The 16,290-nt window shown below is 38.1% G+C and overlaps 1 protein-coding gene across 7 annotated transcripts in view; it reads right to left on the bottom strand.

The window, feature by feature from the left end:
• Positions 1-16,290, bottom strand: part of DOCK4 (dedicator of cytokinesis 4) — a 434,985-nt gene that overhangs the window by 100,945 nt on the left and 317,750 nt on the right. For all 7 annotated transcript variants that reach the window (XM_045052625.1, XM_019825719.3, XM_019825720.3 and 4 more), the window contains exon 25: positions 14,104-14,238. In XM_045052625.1, the coding sequence (XP_044908560.1) occupies positions 14,104-14,238 (135 nt within the window). The remainder of the gene's footprint in view (positions 1-14,103; positions 14,239-16,290) is intronic.

A 16,290-nucleotide genomic window follows, 5' to 3' on the forward strand; every position in this document is an offset into this window, starting at 1 on the left:
TAAAGAAGATGTGGTACTCCACACCCGAAAAACAAATAACCCAGTGAAGAAATGGGCAGAAAACATGAAGAGACACTTCTCTAAAGAAGACATCCGGATGGCCAACAGGCACATGAAAAGATGTTCAGCATCACTCCTTATCAGGGAAATACAAATCAAAACCACACTCAGGTATCACCTCACGCCAGTCAGAGTGGCCAAAATGAACAAATCAGGAGACTATAGATGCTGGAGAGGATGTGGAGAAACGGGAACCCTCTTGCACTGTTGGTGGGAATGCAAATTGGTGCAGCCGCTCTGGAAAGCAGTGTGGAGGTTCCTCAGAAAATTAAAAATAGACCTACCCTATGACCCAGCAATAGCACTGCTAGGAATTTATCCAAGGGATACAGGAGTACTGATGCATAGGGCCACTTGTACCCCAATGTTCATAGCAGCACTCTCAACAATAGCCAAATTATGGAAAGAGCCTAAATGTCCATCAACTGATGAATGGATAAAGAAGTTGTGGTTTATATACACAATGGAATATTATGTGGCAATGAGAAAAAATGAAATATGGCCTTTTGTAGCAACGTGGATGGAACTGGAGAGTGTGATGCTAAGTGAAATAAGCCATACAGAGAAAGACAGATACCATATGGTTTCACTCTTATGTGGACCCTGAGAAATTAACAGGAACCCATGGGGGAGGGGAAGGAAAAAAAAAACAGGTTAGAGTGGGAGAGAGCCAAAGCATAAGAGACTCTTAAAAACTGAGAACAAACTGAGGGTTGATGGGGGGTGGGAGGGAGGAGAGGGTGGGTGATGGGTATTGAGGAGGGCACCTTTTGGGATGAGCACTGGGTGTTGTATGGAAACCAATTTGTCAATAAATTTCATATAAAAAAAAAGACAAACCTCAAAAGCAAAAAAAAAAAAAACATAAAAGCTGCATTATAATGGTCAGGAGAAAATAGAAATATACTTGTAAGGTAGACCAGCACTATCCAAATATTAAGGTTTTAAACTATTATTAAAATAGTGATAAGCTCAGTCTGTGACATAACAATAAGTTGCCTTCAAACACATGAAAGGAGTTACAAACCCTTTTTTTCACTGTGCATATTGCTTGGATAAACATGTAGCAAATTTACTAAATAGGAAATCTAAAGGAATTAGACCTTATCATTATCATTAGGCCTTACCAAAGTTAAATCTCTTGTTTTATTTGTATGATGTTGTAAGGATAGGGCCACTCATGACATTTTCAAATTACATGAGAAGTTTTGTATTCCTTTGGGTATATTTCACACCTTAAAGAGGTTCTGTATTTTTGGCCACTTCTAATCACAGGTCAAGCATGTAACCTTTACATTAAAATATCCTTGTGGATGTCCTAAGTAATTCCTTTTCTTTAGACAGTTTCTCAGGCATTGATTCCTTGAAAAACCACCTCCATACCAGACTTTACCAGATTTTCGGGGTTTGCTGGGGAAAAAGGTAAGGCAGTTAGAAGGCTCATGGAGTAGTCTGTGTAAGAGTTATTGGGCACTTGTGGTAGTCTTGGGAGAATAAAGATGGATGATATTTGACAAACGTGGAATATGATGTATGTTGACATTTATAGATGTGGATTATTTTCAGAATTTAAAATCAGGAAATAAAGTGATATTACATGGATTATAAATTTAAAAATTGATATCACAGTAGATATTCATACAACAAAAATAGACTTGTCTTTCACCAGTCTTAACTCCCAAGTTAAGTTTTAGAAAATAAAGGGAGACTTACGTTCTTGACCCCTTGTACGAAGACAAAAACAGAAAAGGAAGAAATGTTTGTCCCTTTAGAATTGTGCAAGCCAGCGTGCTCCTCGGCAAATGTAAAGGACTGGTTTGGGTCTTAGTTTCAACACATCGTAACCATGTGACCTCATCATAGGCTTTGTCTCTTTTTTCTATAAACTGTCACATTAGTAATAACATCCAGTCTAACAAACTTCTAGTTTACTCTGAAGTTCATGTGAAATGAGATTAAATTTGTGCATCTTTTATTATTTATTTTGCTGTTGTTGTTGCTGTGGTGGTAATTGTGGTAGCACAGCTGAGGCATGGCTGTCACAGAGTTGGAAAGACAGAAGGATATTCTGTTGTTGACGTTTTGTAAAGAAATGAATATAATTTTTTCTGCAGATTGTTTGCTTAATTATGTCCTGTGCTAGTGTATTGAAATTGAAATAAAAATTACTGAATATTAAAAAAAAAAAGAAGATGTGGTATACACACACACACACACACACACACACATACACACACACACACACACACACACACACACAATGGAGTATTACTTGGCAATCAAAAAGAATGAAATCTTGCCATTTGCAACTATGTGGATGGAACTGGAGGGTATTATGCTAAGTGAAATTAGTCAGAGAATGACAAAAATCATATGATTTCCCTCATATGAGGACTTTAAGAGACAAAACAGATGAACATAAGGGAAGGGAAACAAAAATAGTATAAAAACAGGGAGGGGAACAAAACAGAAGAGACTCATAAATATGGAGGACAAACAGAGGGTCACTGGAGGGGGCGTGGGAAGGGGAATAGGCTAAATGGGTAAGGAGCATTAAGGATTCTACTCCTGAAATAATTGTTGTACTATATGCTAATTTTGGTGTAAATTTTAAAAAATAAAATTAAAAAATAAAAAAGAAGTAATACAAGCTGGAAGACCATGGAGTAACACCTTTAGAGTACTGAAAGAACAAAAACACCTATCAATAGAGAACTTTTTACTCACCAAAAATCTTTCAAAAAGAAAGACAAAACAAAGACTTTTCAGAAGCTTAAACAGTTCCCTACTTCTATCAACGCTGCACTAAAGGTTCTAGCCAGTGCTATAAAGCAAGAATGAGTAATAAGGCATATAGAGTGGAAAGGAGTAAAAAAATGGACAGAGAAAATGCTATTGAATCTATAAAAGCCACTATAACTACTTAAGTGAATTAATCAATGTCTGAGAATACAGGATCATAATTTTACCAAAACCAATTTTACTTCTATGTATGAGAAATGAGTCATCAGAAACTGAAATTTAACATAACATAATTTATAATACCACTGAAACACAGAAATACTTAGTCATATATATGATAAAAATATGGTAAGATCTGCACACTGAAAATCATAAAATACTGATGAGAAAAATTAAAGACCACCTAAATAAATACAAAGATATACTATGTTCATGGATTGTGAGGTTTAATATTGTTCAAATATGGATTCTCATCGAATTGATATAAAGATTCAGTATAATCCCAATCAATACCACAGTGGGCCTTTAGAAAGTGACAAGCTGATTTTATTTTATTTTTTAAAAATTTTTTTTCAACGTTTATTTATTTTTGGGACAGAGAGAGCATGAACGGGGGAGGGGCAGAGAGAGAGGGAGACACAGAATCAGAAACAGGCTCCAGGCTCTGAGCCATCAGCCCTGAGCCTGACGCAGGGCTCGAACTCACGGACCGCGAGATCGTGACCTGGCTGAAGTCGGACGCTTAACCGACTGCGCCACCCAGGCGCCCCTGATTTTAAAATTCATATGGAAATGCAAAGAACTTGAAATAGTCACAACACCTTACAAAAAGAATAAAGTTGAAGGACTTATACTAGTTGACTTCAAAACTTATTATAAAGCTATGGTAGTCAGGATATTGTGAAACTCAAATAATTATATTGAGGGAAAGAAGTCAAAATGCCACATTCCCCTGCAAAAACAACAATGACTATGTAATGCAGGATTCCGTTCATAAAATTCCAGAAATGCAAACTTATCTGTAGTAACAGAAAGGTCAGTGGTTGCCTGGGGATGAGGTAGTATGGAGAAGCAAGATGGAGGAAATAAAGAGGGGTACCAGGAAACTTTTGAGAGTGATGGGCATGTCAATTATATTGATTGTGATAATGGTTTACAAGTATAATATATATCAAAACTTATCAAATTATATACTTTAAACATGTACATTTTTTTTAATGTCAACTACACCTTAATAAAACTTTAAAAAAGACATTATGACAACACTATCATTTATGGAATGGCACTATGTACAGGTTTGATTACATTATCAAATGCATTCCCTACTAGACCCTTGTTGGGTGAACACTATTAATTTTATTTTACATTAAGATCTGCTAAGGTTAAGATATTTATCCCAGGTTTCATGGTGAGAAAATGGTGAAACTGGGATATGAACCCAAGTATCTCTGGTTCTTATTCCTACTGCTCAGACTGATTTGATTTTACAGAGATAATGTACCCAAGTTTGAGGTTATATTTCAAATATAAATAGACATATAAGAATCTGTCAGTTGATAACCAGTGTCCAATGTTTTAACCTATTAAATCTCAACTTAAAAACGCAAATCTAGGTAGTAGAAACCCATTTAATTTCTTATCTCTTAGTTTTTCTACATCCTACCTACGCTATCTCTAATATAGCTACTAGAGTAATACCTTTAAAATGTTTATTCCTAAAACATTTATTCCTAACACATACCATCCTGTGAATGGTAATATACCTTGAAGTTGAAAGAATTACATATATGTGCAATAATTTTAGTAATAAGAAGAGAAATTATTCAAAAAATAAGACTTTATTTAAGTCTTTATAGTCAGTGTACACAGGAACACTTCTGTGAATACAGGTCAGTATCTACATATATCACATCTGGTGCAGACTGCAAACAGCTTACCCTGGTATCTGATCTGTGACACATTTATGATGTGTTGTTAACCCCAACATCTACTGTGCAATGTCATTTTGTTCATCCATTTAATCTATTTAGGAACTCCAAGCACATTTAACCTGTAAGAAGCCTTGGTGTTCACTGGCCACAGCAACATTTTTCTAGGTATATCTCCTAAGGTAAGGGAAAAAAAAGCTAAATAAACTATTGGGGGAGGGGTGCCTGGGTAGTTCAGTTGGTTAAGTATCAGGCTCTTGATTTCAGCTCAGGTCATGTCATGACCTCATGGTTCATCAATTTGAGTCCTGCATTGGGTTCTGCGCTGGCTGACAGCATGGAGCCTCCTTGGGACTCTCCCTCTCTCCTTTTCTCTCTGCCCCTCCCCTGCTCTCTCTCTCTCTCAAAAATAAATAAATAATCATTAAAAAAATAATATATTTAAAAAAGTAAATTACTGGGACTACATCAAAATAAAATGCTTTTGTAAAACAAAGGAAACCATCAATAGAACAAAAAGACAACATATTGAATGGAAGAAGATATTTGCAAATGATATACCCAACAAGGCATTTAATTAACATCCAAAATATAAAAATAACACCAAAAAACCCCTAAACAGTGTGGTTTAAAAACAGGCAGAGAACCTGAATAAACATTTTTCCAAGAAGACATACAGATGGCCAGCGAGTTCATGAAAAGATTCTCCACATCACTCATCATCAGGAAAATGCAAATCAAAGCCACAATAAGATATCGCTTCAGACCTGTTTGAATGCCTAAAATCCAAAAGACAAGAAACAACAAGTGCTGGAGAGGAGGTGGAGGAAAAGGAACCCTCGTGTAGTGTTGGTGGGAATGGATATTGGTACAGCCATTGTGGAAAACAGTATGGAGGTTCCTCAAAAAATTAAAAACAGACCATATGACTCAGTAATTCCACTATCGGGTATTTTCCCAAAGAAAATGAAACACCAATTCGAAAGGATATAGGTACCCTTGTGTTTACTGCAGCATTATTTACAATTTACAATAGTCAAGACATGGAGGCAATGTAAGTGTCTATTGATGGACCAATGGATAAGGAAAATGTGGTATATTATGCAACCTTAAAAAAGGGTGAGATTGTGCCATTTGAGACAACATGGATGGCCCTAGAGGTTATTATGGTAAATGAAAGAAGCCAGACTGAGGAAGAGAAATACCGTATGATTTCACTTACAAATAGAATCTTTAAAACTTGAATAAATACACAAAAAGCAGAATCAGACCTATAAATACAGAGAACTGAAGGCTGCCAGAGGGGGCAGGGGGTGAAAGGCTGGGCAAAATGGGTGAAGGGGAGAGGAAGATACAGGTCTCCAGTCATGGTATGAGTAAATCATAGGAGTAAAAGGCAGAGTATAAGGAATACAGTCAGTGATATTGTAAGAGTAATGGAATAGTACAGACGGTAGCTACCCTGGTATAAATTTGCCCAATCACTAAGTTGTACATCTGAAACAAACCTAACATTGTGTATTGACCATACTCAGAAAAAAAGCTTAGATGTCCAATATCTTACTAATGTACTTTTGTCCATAATGTGATTTTTTTGTTTTAAAAATATTTGAAGTATCTGTCTGAAAACCCAAGAGTCAACAATTTGTTAAAATGATAAATAAAAACCAATGTTAGCCAACATCAGGATGCTGGGAATTATTCACGTATAAATTGGCTTTAAAACTCTATGTGTCTCAGTGGCTTACGTCTACCTTATTTACATTGAGTACAAAGGATATTTCTATTAATAATTGCGAATAACAAGAGTATTAGAGGGCTACAACAATAGTCGTCATGAAATCTTCTATTATACCTATGCACTATTTTTTTCCAGAATTTCTTACTCAATTCTCCTGAAAATCTTCCCATCCCCTGACCACACGCCCACAGGGCATGAAAACTTCAGCTAAGTCCATCAGAGTATCTTTCTTAGACATGGCCTATGCTGAGTTGGGTCACTTGCACTACAGATGGTGCTAAACCAAATTATGTGCAAAGAAAAGAAGCATTTATAAATTGTAAGGAACCCTACAGTCCAATTACTTGAGGGTGTGAGCAAATGGCCATGTATACTGCTTTATAAAATCTGCTTCCACATACAACTAGATTTTTGAAAAGAACCAATTACAATGGTGTTTTTTTTTCTTTCCAGTAAGAGAAAGCATTTTAAAGTTTCAAGAACAGTTGGTAGAAGAACAAAAAGTACAGTCCTTTTAAATAGTAAAAATAAGGCTCCTGTTATCTCAAATTATGATACAGCAGAAGCCAGTCCTCCTGTTCGCGTCGTGGGGGGGCAGCATGACAGCTAAGCTACTTGGAAGAGAACTGAACACTTCACCATGACATGCTGTGGGACCTGCCTTTACCCACAGTACGTCCACTTATTGTGGGCACTTTTGCTGCGAAGACTGAAAAGTGTTCAATGTAGGACTGCCATGTAAACACATCCTATTATTTAGATAGCCATGTTCTCCAGGAGAAAACGGTGAAGAAATGAAGTCCTCCGTGCCCACAGAGAACTGACCCTGTGAATGGCCAGCTCGTGTGTCTCACCACAGAATTACTTATAATAGCATTACCTATAACACCCTCATTATTCAGCAGTGATAATAACACTACTGTGACTATTGTTGCCACCACAGTAACTAATGACTCACGTTTACTGATACTGTTTAAACAGTTAACAGATCTGATGAAATCCTCACACTAACTTTAAGAAATGTGCAATGATTTTGTTTTAAAGATAAGGTAACAGAAGTGGAGAGGTATTAGTAAGTTGCCCAAGAGCACGCAGGGGATGAAGTGGCAAAGTAGGATTCACATCAGATCGGCTGAGTACCCTCAAAAAAAACGTCTTCAGGCATAAAATCAAAGGTGCTAAATAATTAAAGTGCAGGTTTCCTAGCAAATCTCAATCGACATCCCTTGAGAGGGTTTGGGTTTTTTTGGAAAGTGGAGGGGGTGCTACATGGCGATGCTCGGGAAATTTCTCTTCACGTGAATTTCCTAAAATTTACAACAATGGATGATCATCCTGTCTGCTCTTCTCCCAACTTCATCTGCAAACTTGATTCAGGGCCTTCAAATCTCTTAACGCACACTGGTTATCACAGTGTGAAGGCCTGAAGGCCATGCATATCCCAGAGAGATTTGTCACTGACAACCCAGCCTGAAGATACCGAACACTCTGAAAAGGTGTTTTATCTTTTGACCTCAGGCAGTCTTTATCCACCTTCAGCGTTTGCTCTGATTTTATTTGCTGGCTGGGCTATTACAATTTTAAAACCATGTTAGAGCTGTATTGCCAGGCAGCAGTTAAAATGTTGCCATCAAAACCATAATGAAGGAGAACTTTCTTCTGCTTTGGAGAAGATGGCATGGATACACTTTTACCTGTCCCTCCTGCTAAGTGTGACTTTAAAAGCCTTGCTATCAGACTTTAGCCTCTACTACAAAGCTGTAATCATCAAGACAGCATGATATTGGCACAAAAACAGACACATAGACCAATGGAATGGAGTAGAGACTCCAGAATTGGATCTACAAAAGTATGGCCAACTAATCTTTGACAAAGCAGGAAAGAATATCCAATGGAAAAAAGACAGTCTCTTTAACAAATGGTGCTGGGAGAACTGGACAGCAACATGCAGAAGGTTGAAACTAGATCACTTTCTCACACCATTCACAAAAATGAACTCAAAATGGATAAAGGACCTGAATGTGAGACAGGAAACCATCAAAACCCTAGAGGAGAAAGCAGGAAAAAACCTTTCTGACCTCAGCCGCAGAAATTTCTTACTTGACACATCCCCAAAGGCAAGGGTGTTAAAAGCAAAATGAACTATTAGGACCTCATCAAGATAAAAAGCTTCTGCACTGCAAAGGAAACAATCAACAAAACTAAAAGGCAACCAATGGAATGGGAAAAGATATTTGCAGATGACATATCGGACAAAGGCCAGTATCCAAAATCTATAAAGAACCCACCAAACTCCACACCTGAAAAACAAATAATCCAGTGAAGAAATGGGCAGAAGACATGAATAGACACTTCTCTAAAGAAGACATCCGGATGGCCAACAGGCAAATGAAAAGATGCTCAACGTCACTCCTCATCAGGGAAAAACAAATCAAAACCACACTCAGATACCACCTCACGCCAGTCAGAGTGGCTAAAATGGACAAATCAGGAGACTATAGATGCTGGCGAGGATGTGCAGAAACGGGAACCCTCTTGCACTGTTGGTGGGAATGCAAACTGGTGCAGCCACTCTGGAAAACAGTGTGGAGGTTCCTCAAAAAATTAAAAATAGATCTACCCTATGACCCAGCAATAGCACTGCTAGGAATTTACCCAAGGGATACAGGAGTGTTGATGCATTGGGGCACTTGTACCCCAATGTTTATAGCAGCACTTTCAACCAATAGCCAAATTATGGAAAGAGCCTAAATGTCCATCAACTGATAAATGGATAAAGAAGGTGTGGTTTATACACACGATGGAATACTATGTGGCAATGAGAAAGAATGAAATATGACCTTTTGTAGCAACATGAATGGAACTGTAGAGTGTTACGCTAAGTGAAATAGGTCATACAGAGAAAGACAGATACCATATGTTTTCACTCTTATATGGATCCTGAGAAACTTAACAGAAACCCATGGGGGAGGGGAAGAAAAAAAAAGTTAGAGAGGGAGGGAGCCAAAGCATAAGAGACTCTTAAAAACTGAGAACAAACTGAGGGTTGATGGGGGATGGGAGGGAGGGGAAGGTGGGTGATGGGCATTGAGGAGAGCACCTGTTGGGATGAGCACTGGGTGTTGTATGGAAACCAATCTGATAGTAAATTTCATATTAAAATAAATAAATAAATAAAATTAAAAAAAACCTGAGAATAAACTGAGGGTTGATGGGGGGTGAGAGGGAGAGGAGGGTGGGTGATGGGTATTGAGGAGGGCACCTGTTGGGATGAGCACTGGGTATTGTATGGAAACCAATTTGACAATAAATTTCATTAAAAAAATAAATAAAAATAAATAAATAAAAACCTTGCTATCACATATAAAACAGAAGAAGAGTCTGAAGGTGGAGAAAAGAGAGCAGTCTGACCAGGGACTTTGGGACCTGAGGGACATAATATTTAGTTCTCTGGGATTTCTTTCTGTTTCAGATATCCCACACCTGGAGTTGGAGAAGCTGGCCACCCTAAAACACCAACAATTACAAACAAAAATCCCCCAAAAAAGCCTACACTCTTTGGCCAAAGGATCAGGAAAGGGGCAGTTTACCAGGACAAAACTTTCAGTCATAACTGGTCCAGTCCAGCTGAACACCATAAAAAACTGTGGCCCCACCCACAGCAATGCAGAGCTGAGACTGGCACTCTCACGAAGCTGTGCACAGATGCCCTAATACCTCTCTGAGATAAAGCCAAATAGGGACCAGGTGCTTTCCTGCTCAATGGTCAGTGTTGAAGACAATATGGGGAATGCGAATTTCTTTGTCAGGCCGTAATGACATAACACCACCCCCTTCTGCTGCCAAGTGGTATCCCATAAAGCCAGCTGAAACAATAAGTTTAAGTAAGATGCAGAGTCTTGTAAAATCAAGATGTCCAGACTTCAGCTCAAAGTCACTTATCATAACAAGAACCAGGAAGATCTCAAATTGAATGAAAAAGGACTGAATCAGTGTCACCATTGAGATAAAAGAATGTTAGAATTATCTGGCACAGCTTATGCAAAAATTAACTCAAAACGGTTCAAAGACTTAAATGTAAAATATAAAACTAAAACTTTTAGGAAGAAAACCTAGGAGATAAACTTTAGGATATAGGGCTAGATAAAATAATGCTTAGACTTGACATCACAAGAATGATCCATACAAGGAAAAACTGACAAAGTGAACTTCATCAATATTAAATTTTTTTTGCAGAAGACCTTGTTAAGAGGATGAGGAAACAAGCTATAGAAAGGGAAAAAATATAAACCACATTCTCAGTAAAGGACTAGTATCTAAAATATACAAAGAACCCTCAAAATTCAACAGTCAAAAACAATCCAGTTAGAAAATGGGAAAAAGACATGAAGAAGCATTTCACAGAAGAGGATATATAGGAGACAAATAATTCTAAGAAAAAAATGTTCAGCATCATTAGCCATTAGGGGAATGCAAATTAAAATCACAGTAAGATATTACTACCTATCTAACAGAATACATCACCCAACAACAAAAAAATGGCAATACCAAATGTTGAAGAGGATGCTGAGAAATTGGATCATTCATACATTGCATATATGAGAATGTAAAATGATACCGTCACTATGGAAAACAGTTTGGCAGTTTCTTTAAATACCAAACATGCAACTACTATACAATTCAAGAACAATGCTTCTAGGAATTTATCCTAGAGAAACGAAGAGTTATGTTTACATAAAAACCAGCACAGAAACATTTATAGCAGCTCTGTTCATAATAGCCAAAATGTGAAAACAACCCAGGTGTCCTTCACCTGAGCAATACTGAGCAATAATAAAGAACAAACCAAATATGTTTATATATTTATGTATTTATGTGTGTACACACACACACACACACACACACACACATATATATATATATATATATATATATATATATATATATATATATATATATAAAAACCTGGACGAATCTCCAGAAAATTATGTGGAGTTAGAAAAAAAAGCCTATTACATGATTACATGTATAAATGATTATATTTATACAACATGCTGGAAATGCCAAAATTATAAAAATGGAGAAGATTTGTGATTATCAGGGTTAAGGAAGAGGTGGAAATGGGAAGGAAGTGGGTTTGGCTATAAAAAAGCAACATGAGGGATCCGTAGGGTGAAGGAAATATTCTGTGTCTTGACTATATCAATGTCAATATCCTAGCTGTGATACTGTCCTATAGTTCTCTAAAATGTTACCATTGCGGAAACTGGGTAAAAGCTCTGTAATATTTCTTACAACTCTGTAATAATTCTTACAACTGCATGTGATTCTACAATTATCACAGAATAAAAAAGGTTAACTAAAAAAAAACATGAAAGAAGGGACACATGTCAGTCGGTTAAGTGTCTCTTGATTTTGGCTCAGGTCATGATCTCATGGTTTATGGGATTGAGCCCCATGTGGGGCTCTGCGCTGATGGCGTGGAGCCTGCATGGGATTCTCTTTCTCCCTCTCTCTCTCTGCCCCTCTCTGCACACACACAAGCACATACATGTGTACAAACTCTCTCTCAAAATAAACATATTAAAAAAAGAAACAACATCAAAGAACAAAATAAAAAAAATTCAATATAAAAAACCCCAAGCCAAGCGTCTGGGTGGCTCAGTCAGTTAAGTGGCCAACTTTGGCACAGGTCATGATCATGCGATTCTGGAGTTGGAGCCCCCCGTCAGGCTCTGTGCTGACAGCTCAGAGCCTGGAGGCTGCTTCGGATTTCTGGGTCTCCTTCTCTCACTGCCCCTTTCCTATTGTGTTCTGTCTCTCTCTCAAAATAAATAGACATTAAAAAAAAAAACAAAAACCTTCAAACCAAAAATAAACTCCAGTAGTATTAAGCAACACGTTTTGAGCCTCTACTATGGACCAAGTAGTGTACTTGGTAATACACGAAGTAATACACTAAGCTAACGCTATGAGGTAGGTACTATTTTCCACATGAAACTGAGAAAACAATCACTTGCTCCTGTTTGTTTAAATGAGGCAGTACAGCTAGTGCATGTATTAGGAAGTTTTTCATACTATCTTAAACTTAGTTTGTTAAAAGAAAGAGTTTATTTCCCAAACTCACAGCTTGGTTTCCTTAGGTGAATCTCAGCTCTGAAAGCAGAGAAAATAAAATTTAACGTAAGGTGGCCATCCTGAAACAGTCAGGAGAACTTGGTAGGAGAGTCAGGGCAGACTTTTTATCTTTTTAAGTAAAAGTAAAAATTAATTTCATCAAGGGCTAGGCAACAGTCTTAAGACAAGGTTCTATAATGGAGGATTTATAAAAATAATGGCTAAAAGCTGACATTTTTGTCAATTTTTTGAAAACTACTGCATCTACTGCCATTTCTGATGTTTTGAAGACTATTCTTCAACAGAACTAAAAAAAAAAAAACAACATTCTTGGTCAACTGAATTTGCGCTTTATTTTTTGTAATTTTATTCTTATTTTTATTTTTTTATTTTTTTTCAATATATGAAATTTATTGTCAAATTGATTTCCATACAACACCCAGTGCTCATCCCAAAAGGTGCCCTCCTCAATACCCATCACCCACCCTCTCCTCCCTCCCACCCCCCATCAACCCTCAGTTTGTTCTCAGTTTTTAAGAGTCTCTTATGCTTTGGCTCTCTCGCACTCTAACCTCTTTTTTTTTTTTTTCCTTCCCCTCCCCCATGGGTTCCTATTAAGTTTCTCAGGATCCACATAAGAGTGAAACCATATGGTATCTGTCTTTCTCTGTATGGCTTACTTCACTTAGCATCACACTCTCCAGTTCCATCCACGTTGCTACAAAGGGCCATATTTCATTCTTTCTCATTGCCACGTAGTACTCCATTGTGTATATAAACCACAATTTCTTTATCCATTCATCAGTTGATGGACATTTAGGCTCTTTCCATAATTAGGCTATTGTTGAGAGTGCTGCTATAAACATTGGGGTGAATTTGAGTCTTAAATAGAAATCTATCCATCCATCCATCATCTCTATAGACACACACACATGAAAATATATACATATACATAAGCTATCAAATAGGTTATTTCTTAATATTTTATAAATTATATTACAGTGGACTCATAAAACAGTGAATACTGAAGGTTACTTAGAAATTACCAAGTCAAACTTTCTCATCTCATAGCTGAGGAAACTGAAGCCTCCCCAAATTAAGATCCTTACTATTCACAGTGTAAAATCCAGAATTAAAACTCAGGATCCCTGACTCCTGTTCCTCGATTTCACTATTCTTACTTCCTCAAGCAATTTGATGGATGAAAAGAGAATGAAACATCGAGGGTACTGGGGACACAGAATCACAGGGCAATTTAAATTGGTCAAAGTGAGAGCTATTAACAAATGCGGCTTTCTGTAATTAAACATATTTTAATCCATGATCTTTTCACAAACAATGCTTCTTATTCCCTGACAAAATGAAAGCAGCCTCATCTACATTTGAAATGCACACAGGACACTCCCCCAAGGCCAGATTTCCCAGATTCCTATCATAACCCACCCTCAAAGGGACTGAAGCCTTTACAAGCACAACTATGTTCTGTTCCATGTGTCATTTGCTTTAGGATCTTACAGTGACATCCTGGAACTGGAGCCGCATTGCGGAGCCAGATGACTGAGGTCGACTGGTGATCTCCAATATGGTTCTCAGCAAGATGTCCAGCAGGCTGGCCACGATCACATCGATTTCCTCCAACACAGATTTTTCCTTAAAAGAAAGAAATAAGGAATTCAGGCAATTGTGGCTGAATATGTGTATTAATCTCTCTGTAATGGAAAAGGGGGGGAAAACCACATTTCCAAATCAGGAATCAAAAAGAGAACTGGATAACTTGACAGACCTGGACCTCACCTATGTCACCTTAGTAAATGGCCTTCTTTTATAGACAACAAAGGCACAGAGAACTTAACAGCTTACCCAAGAGAACCCAGCTAGGCTGTGCAGTTGTGCCTGAGTGGTGCCAATGACAAGGTGGGGTGATGTCCTGGAAAGCATCAAACTACTCCAGAGCACTAGCTATGCACTAACACAGTGTGTGATGTGGCCAAGTCAGATGCCTTTCTAGGTCTGATTCCTCACTGAAAGTCCCTCTTGTTTCCCCAAGTCCTTAATTCTTTTTATTTCAGACTGTGCTTACATACACTCTTCTTGAGCTGCACAGTTATTTTCTAAAATTCTATTTAAGTGCAAACAACTATTCCTATAAAAATGATTTTTAAAAAGCTCTACAGGTGTAGACTGCACAACATTCAGTATAGATGAATACCATGAACTCCAGACTGAACCTCATCTCAATGGCCACGGTGGACTGCTTCCCTAAAGGAGAATTAATACTATCCAAGCCCCCAGGACTTGAGAGAGAAACCCAAGTTGCTCTTCTCTGACTGTATGCAATGGAGTTGGATTCTGATTACAACTGCACAAGACAAAACTCTGTGTACTCAGGCTCTCTACCAAGGAGACTGTCTTCCAGACACACAAACAAAAACTTTTACAAAGTGTGAATCTGAAAGAGCTTTTTGGCCACGGTTTTATGATAAACTTTCTTACACTTCCGATAAAACTACCATAGTTTCCCCTCCAGGGCAGAGTTTCTGTTCTGAATTCCTTATCAGATAAGTCCAAAAGCTGACTGCAACTTCCAAACTGAAGTAGACAGGAGAAATTAAAAAAAATCTTTTCCACTACTGCTGATACTTGTTTTCAGTTTTCTGCAGTGAACTATCTCACTTAGCAGAATTACGGTTTATAAAAACATTCTAACTAGGCACAGCATAGCTATTCTTTACTGAATGACACAGAAAAATTTTAAAGCAAAACTATCATTCTCTCCCTGTTGTCACTCTTCGACCCAGTCCCAGATCACCCTTGGGGCCTGGGATCACGCGGATGTGGAAAAATCAGTCGTCCTTCCCCATGCAGATCTTATTACACTTTTATACACAGAGTTTCTGCCCTTCTCCTCTCAAGTGTCAACTTTGTTCCCACAGTGCGGGGCCCTCTCTCAATTACGTCCACTGGGGTCCCAAGCCAACTCACTGCTGAGCCCTTCAGAAGGCGATCCTAGGTAACAGAGACAACAATGGGGAAACTATATAGTGTATGGCAGGGAGGCAGAGGCACAGGAGTCTCAGCACTGCTCTGTACAAGCTGTCAAAGATGAGCAAATGCCAATTCACGGCTGCAGGCTGACAGAACTAGAACAGGACACCCTTTCCATGTGGATTTCACATCAGTCCCATGAGCCATGAACACGAGTATCCAAAGAACTGTCCTCATTTCTAAGTAAGCATGTGATTTTTTGCTATTTGCCCTGTATCTTCTAATGCGACTCTACAGCACCAAGAGTCAGGTACATCCACAGGAATTCCCAAAGCCCCTGACAATTCAGTATTATTGTTGGGGCTGGGTAATGACTGTAGTGCAAGACATCCTTGGTCTCCTGGGCCCTTCCTCTGCTTCTACGATTTCTGTGGGACCCAAGGGCCATGGCCAAGCTCTGAGCATCACCATGCAGCCTTCCACAGAATGGGCCCCAAAAGACTTCACTTTACAGGCAGTAATTTATTCTTGCCACAGAGTATTCATCATATCAAGATTAAAGACACATGTGGGAGGCTTTGAGATTTCTAATTTTTCTCACTGGGTATTCAGTTCTTTCTTGAAATACAAGATGAGGAGGTTATTTGGGGTTACAGCAATCTCACAAGGTTAAAAAAAAATATTTCAGAAGAATAGCAAAATGTCCAACCCAGCTGG

The sequence above is a fragment of the Felis catus genome, chromosome A2 (assembly GCF_018350175.1).
Source record: "Felis catus isolate Fca126 chromosome A2, F.catus_Fca126_mat1.0, whole genome shotgun sequence".
Taxonomy (NCBI): domain Eukaryota; kingdom Metazoa; phylum Chordata; class Mammalia; order Carnivora; family Felidae; genus Felis; species Felis catus.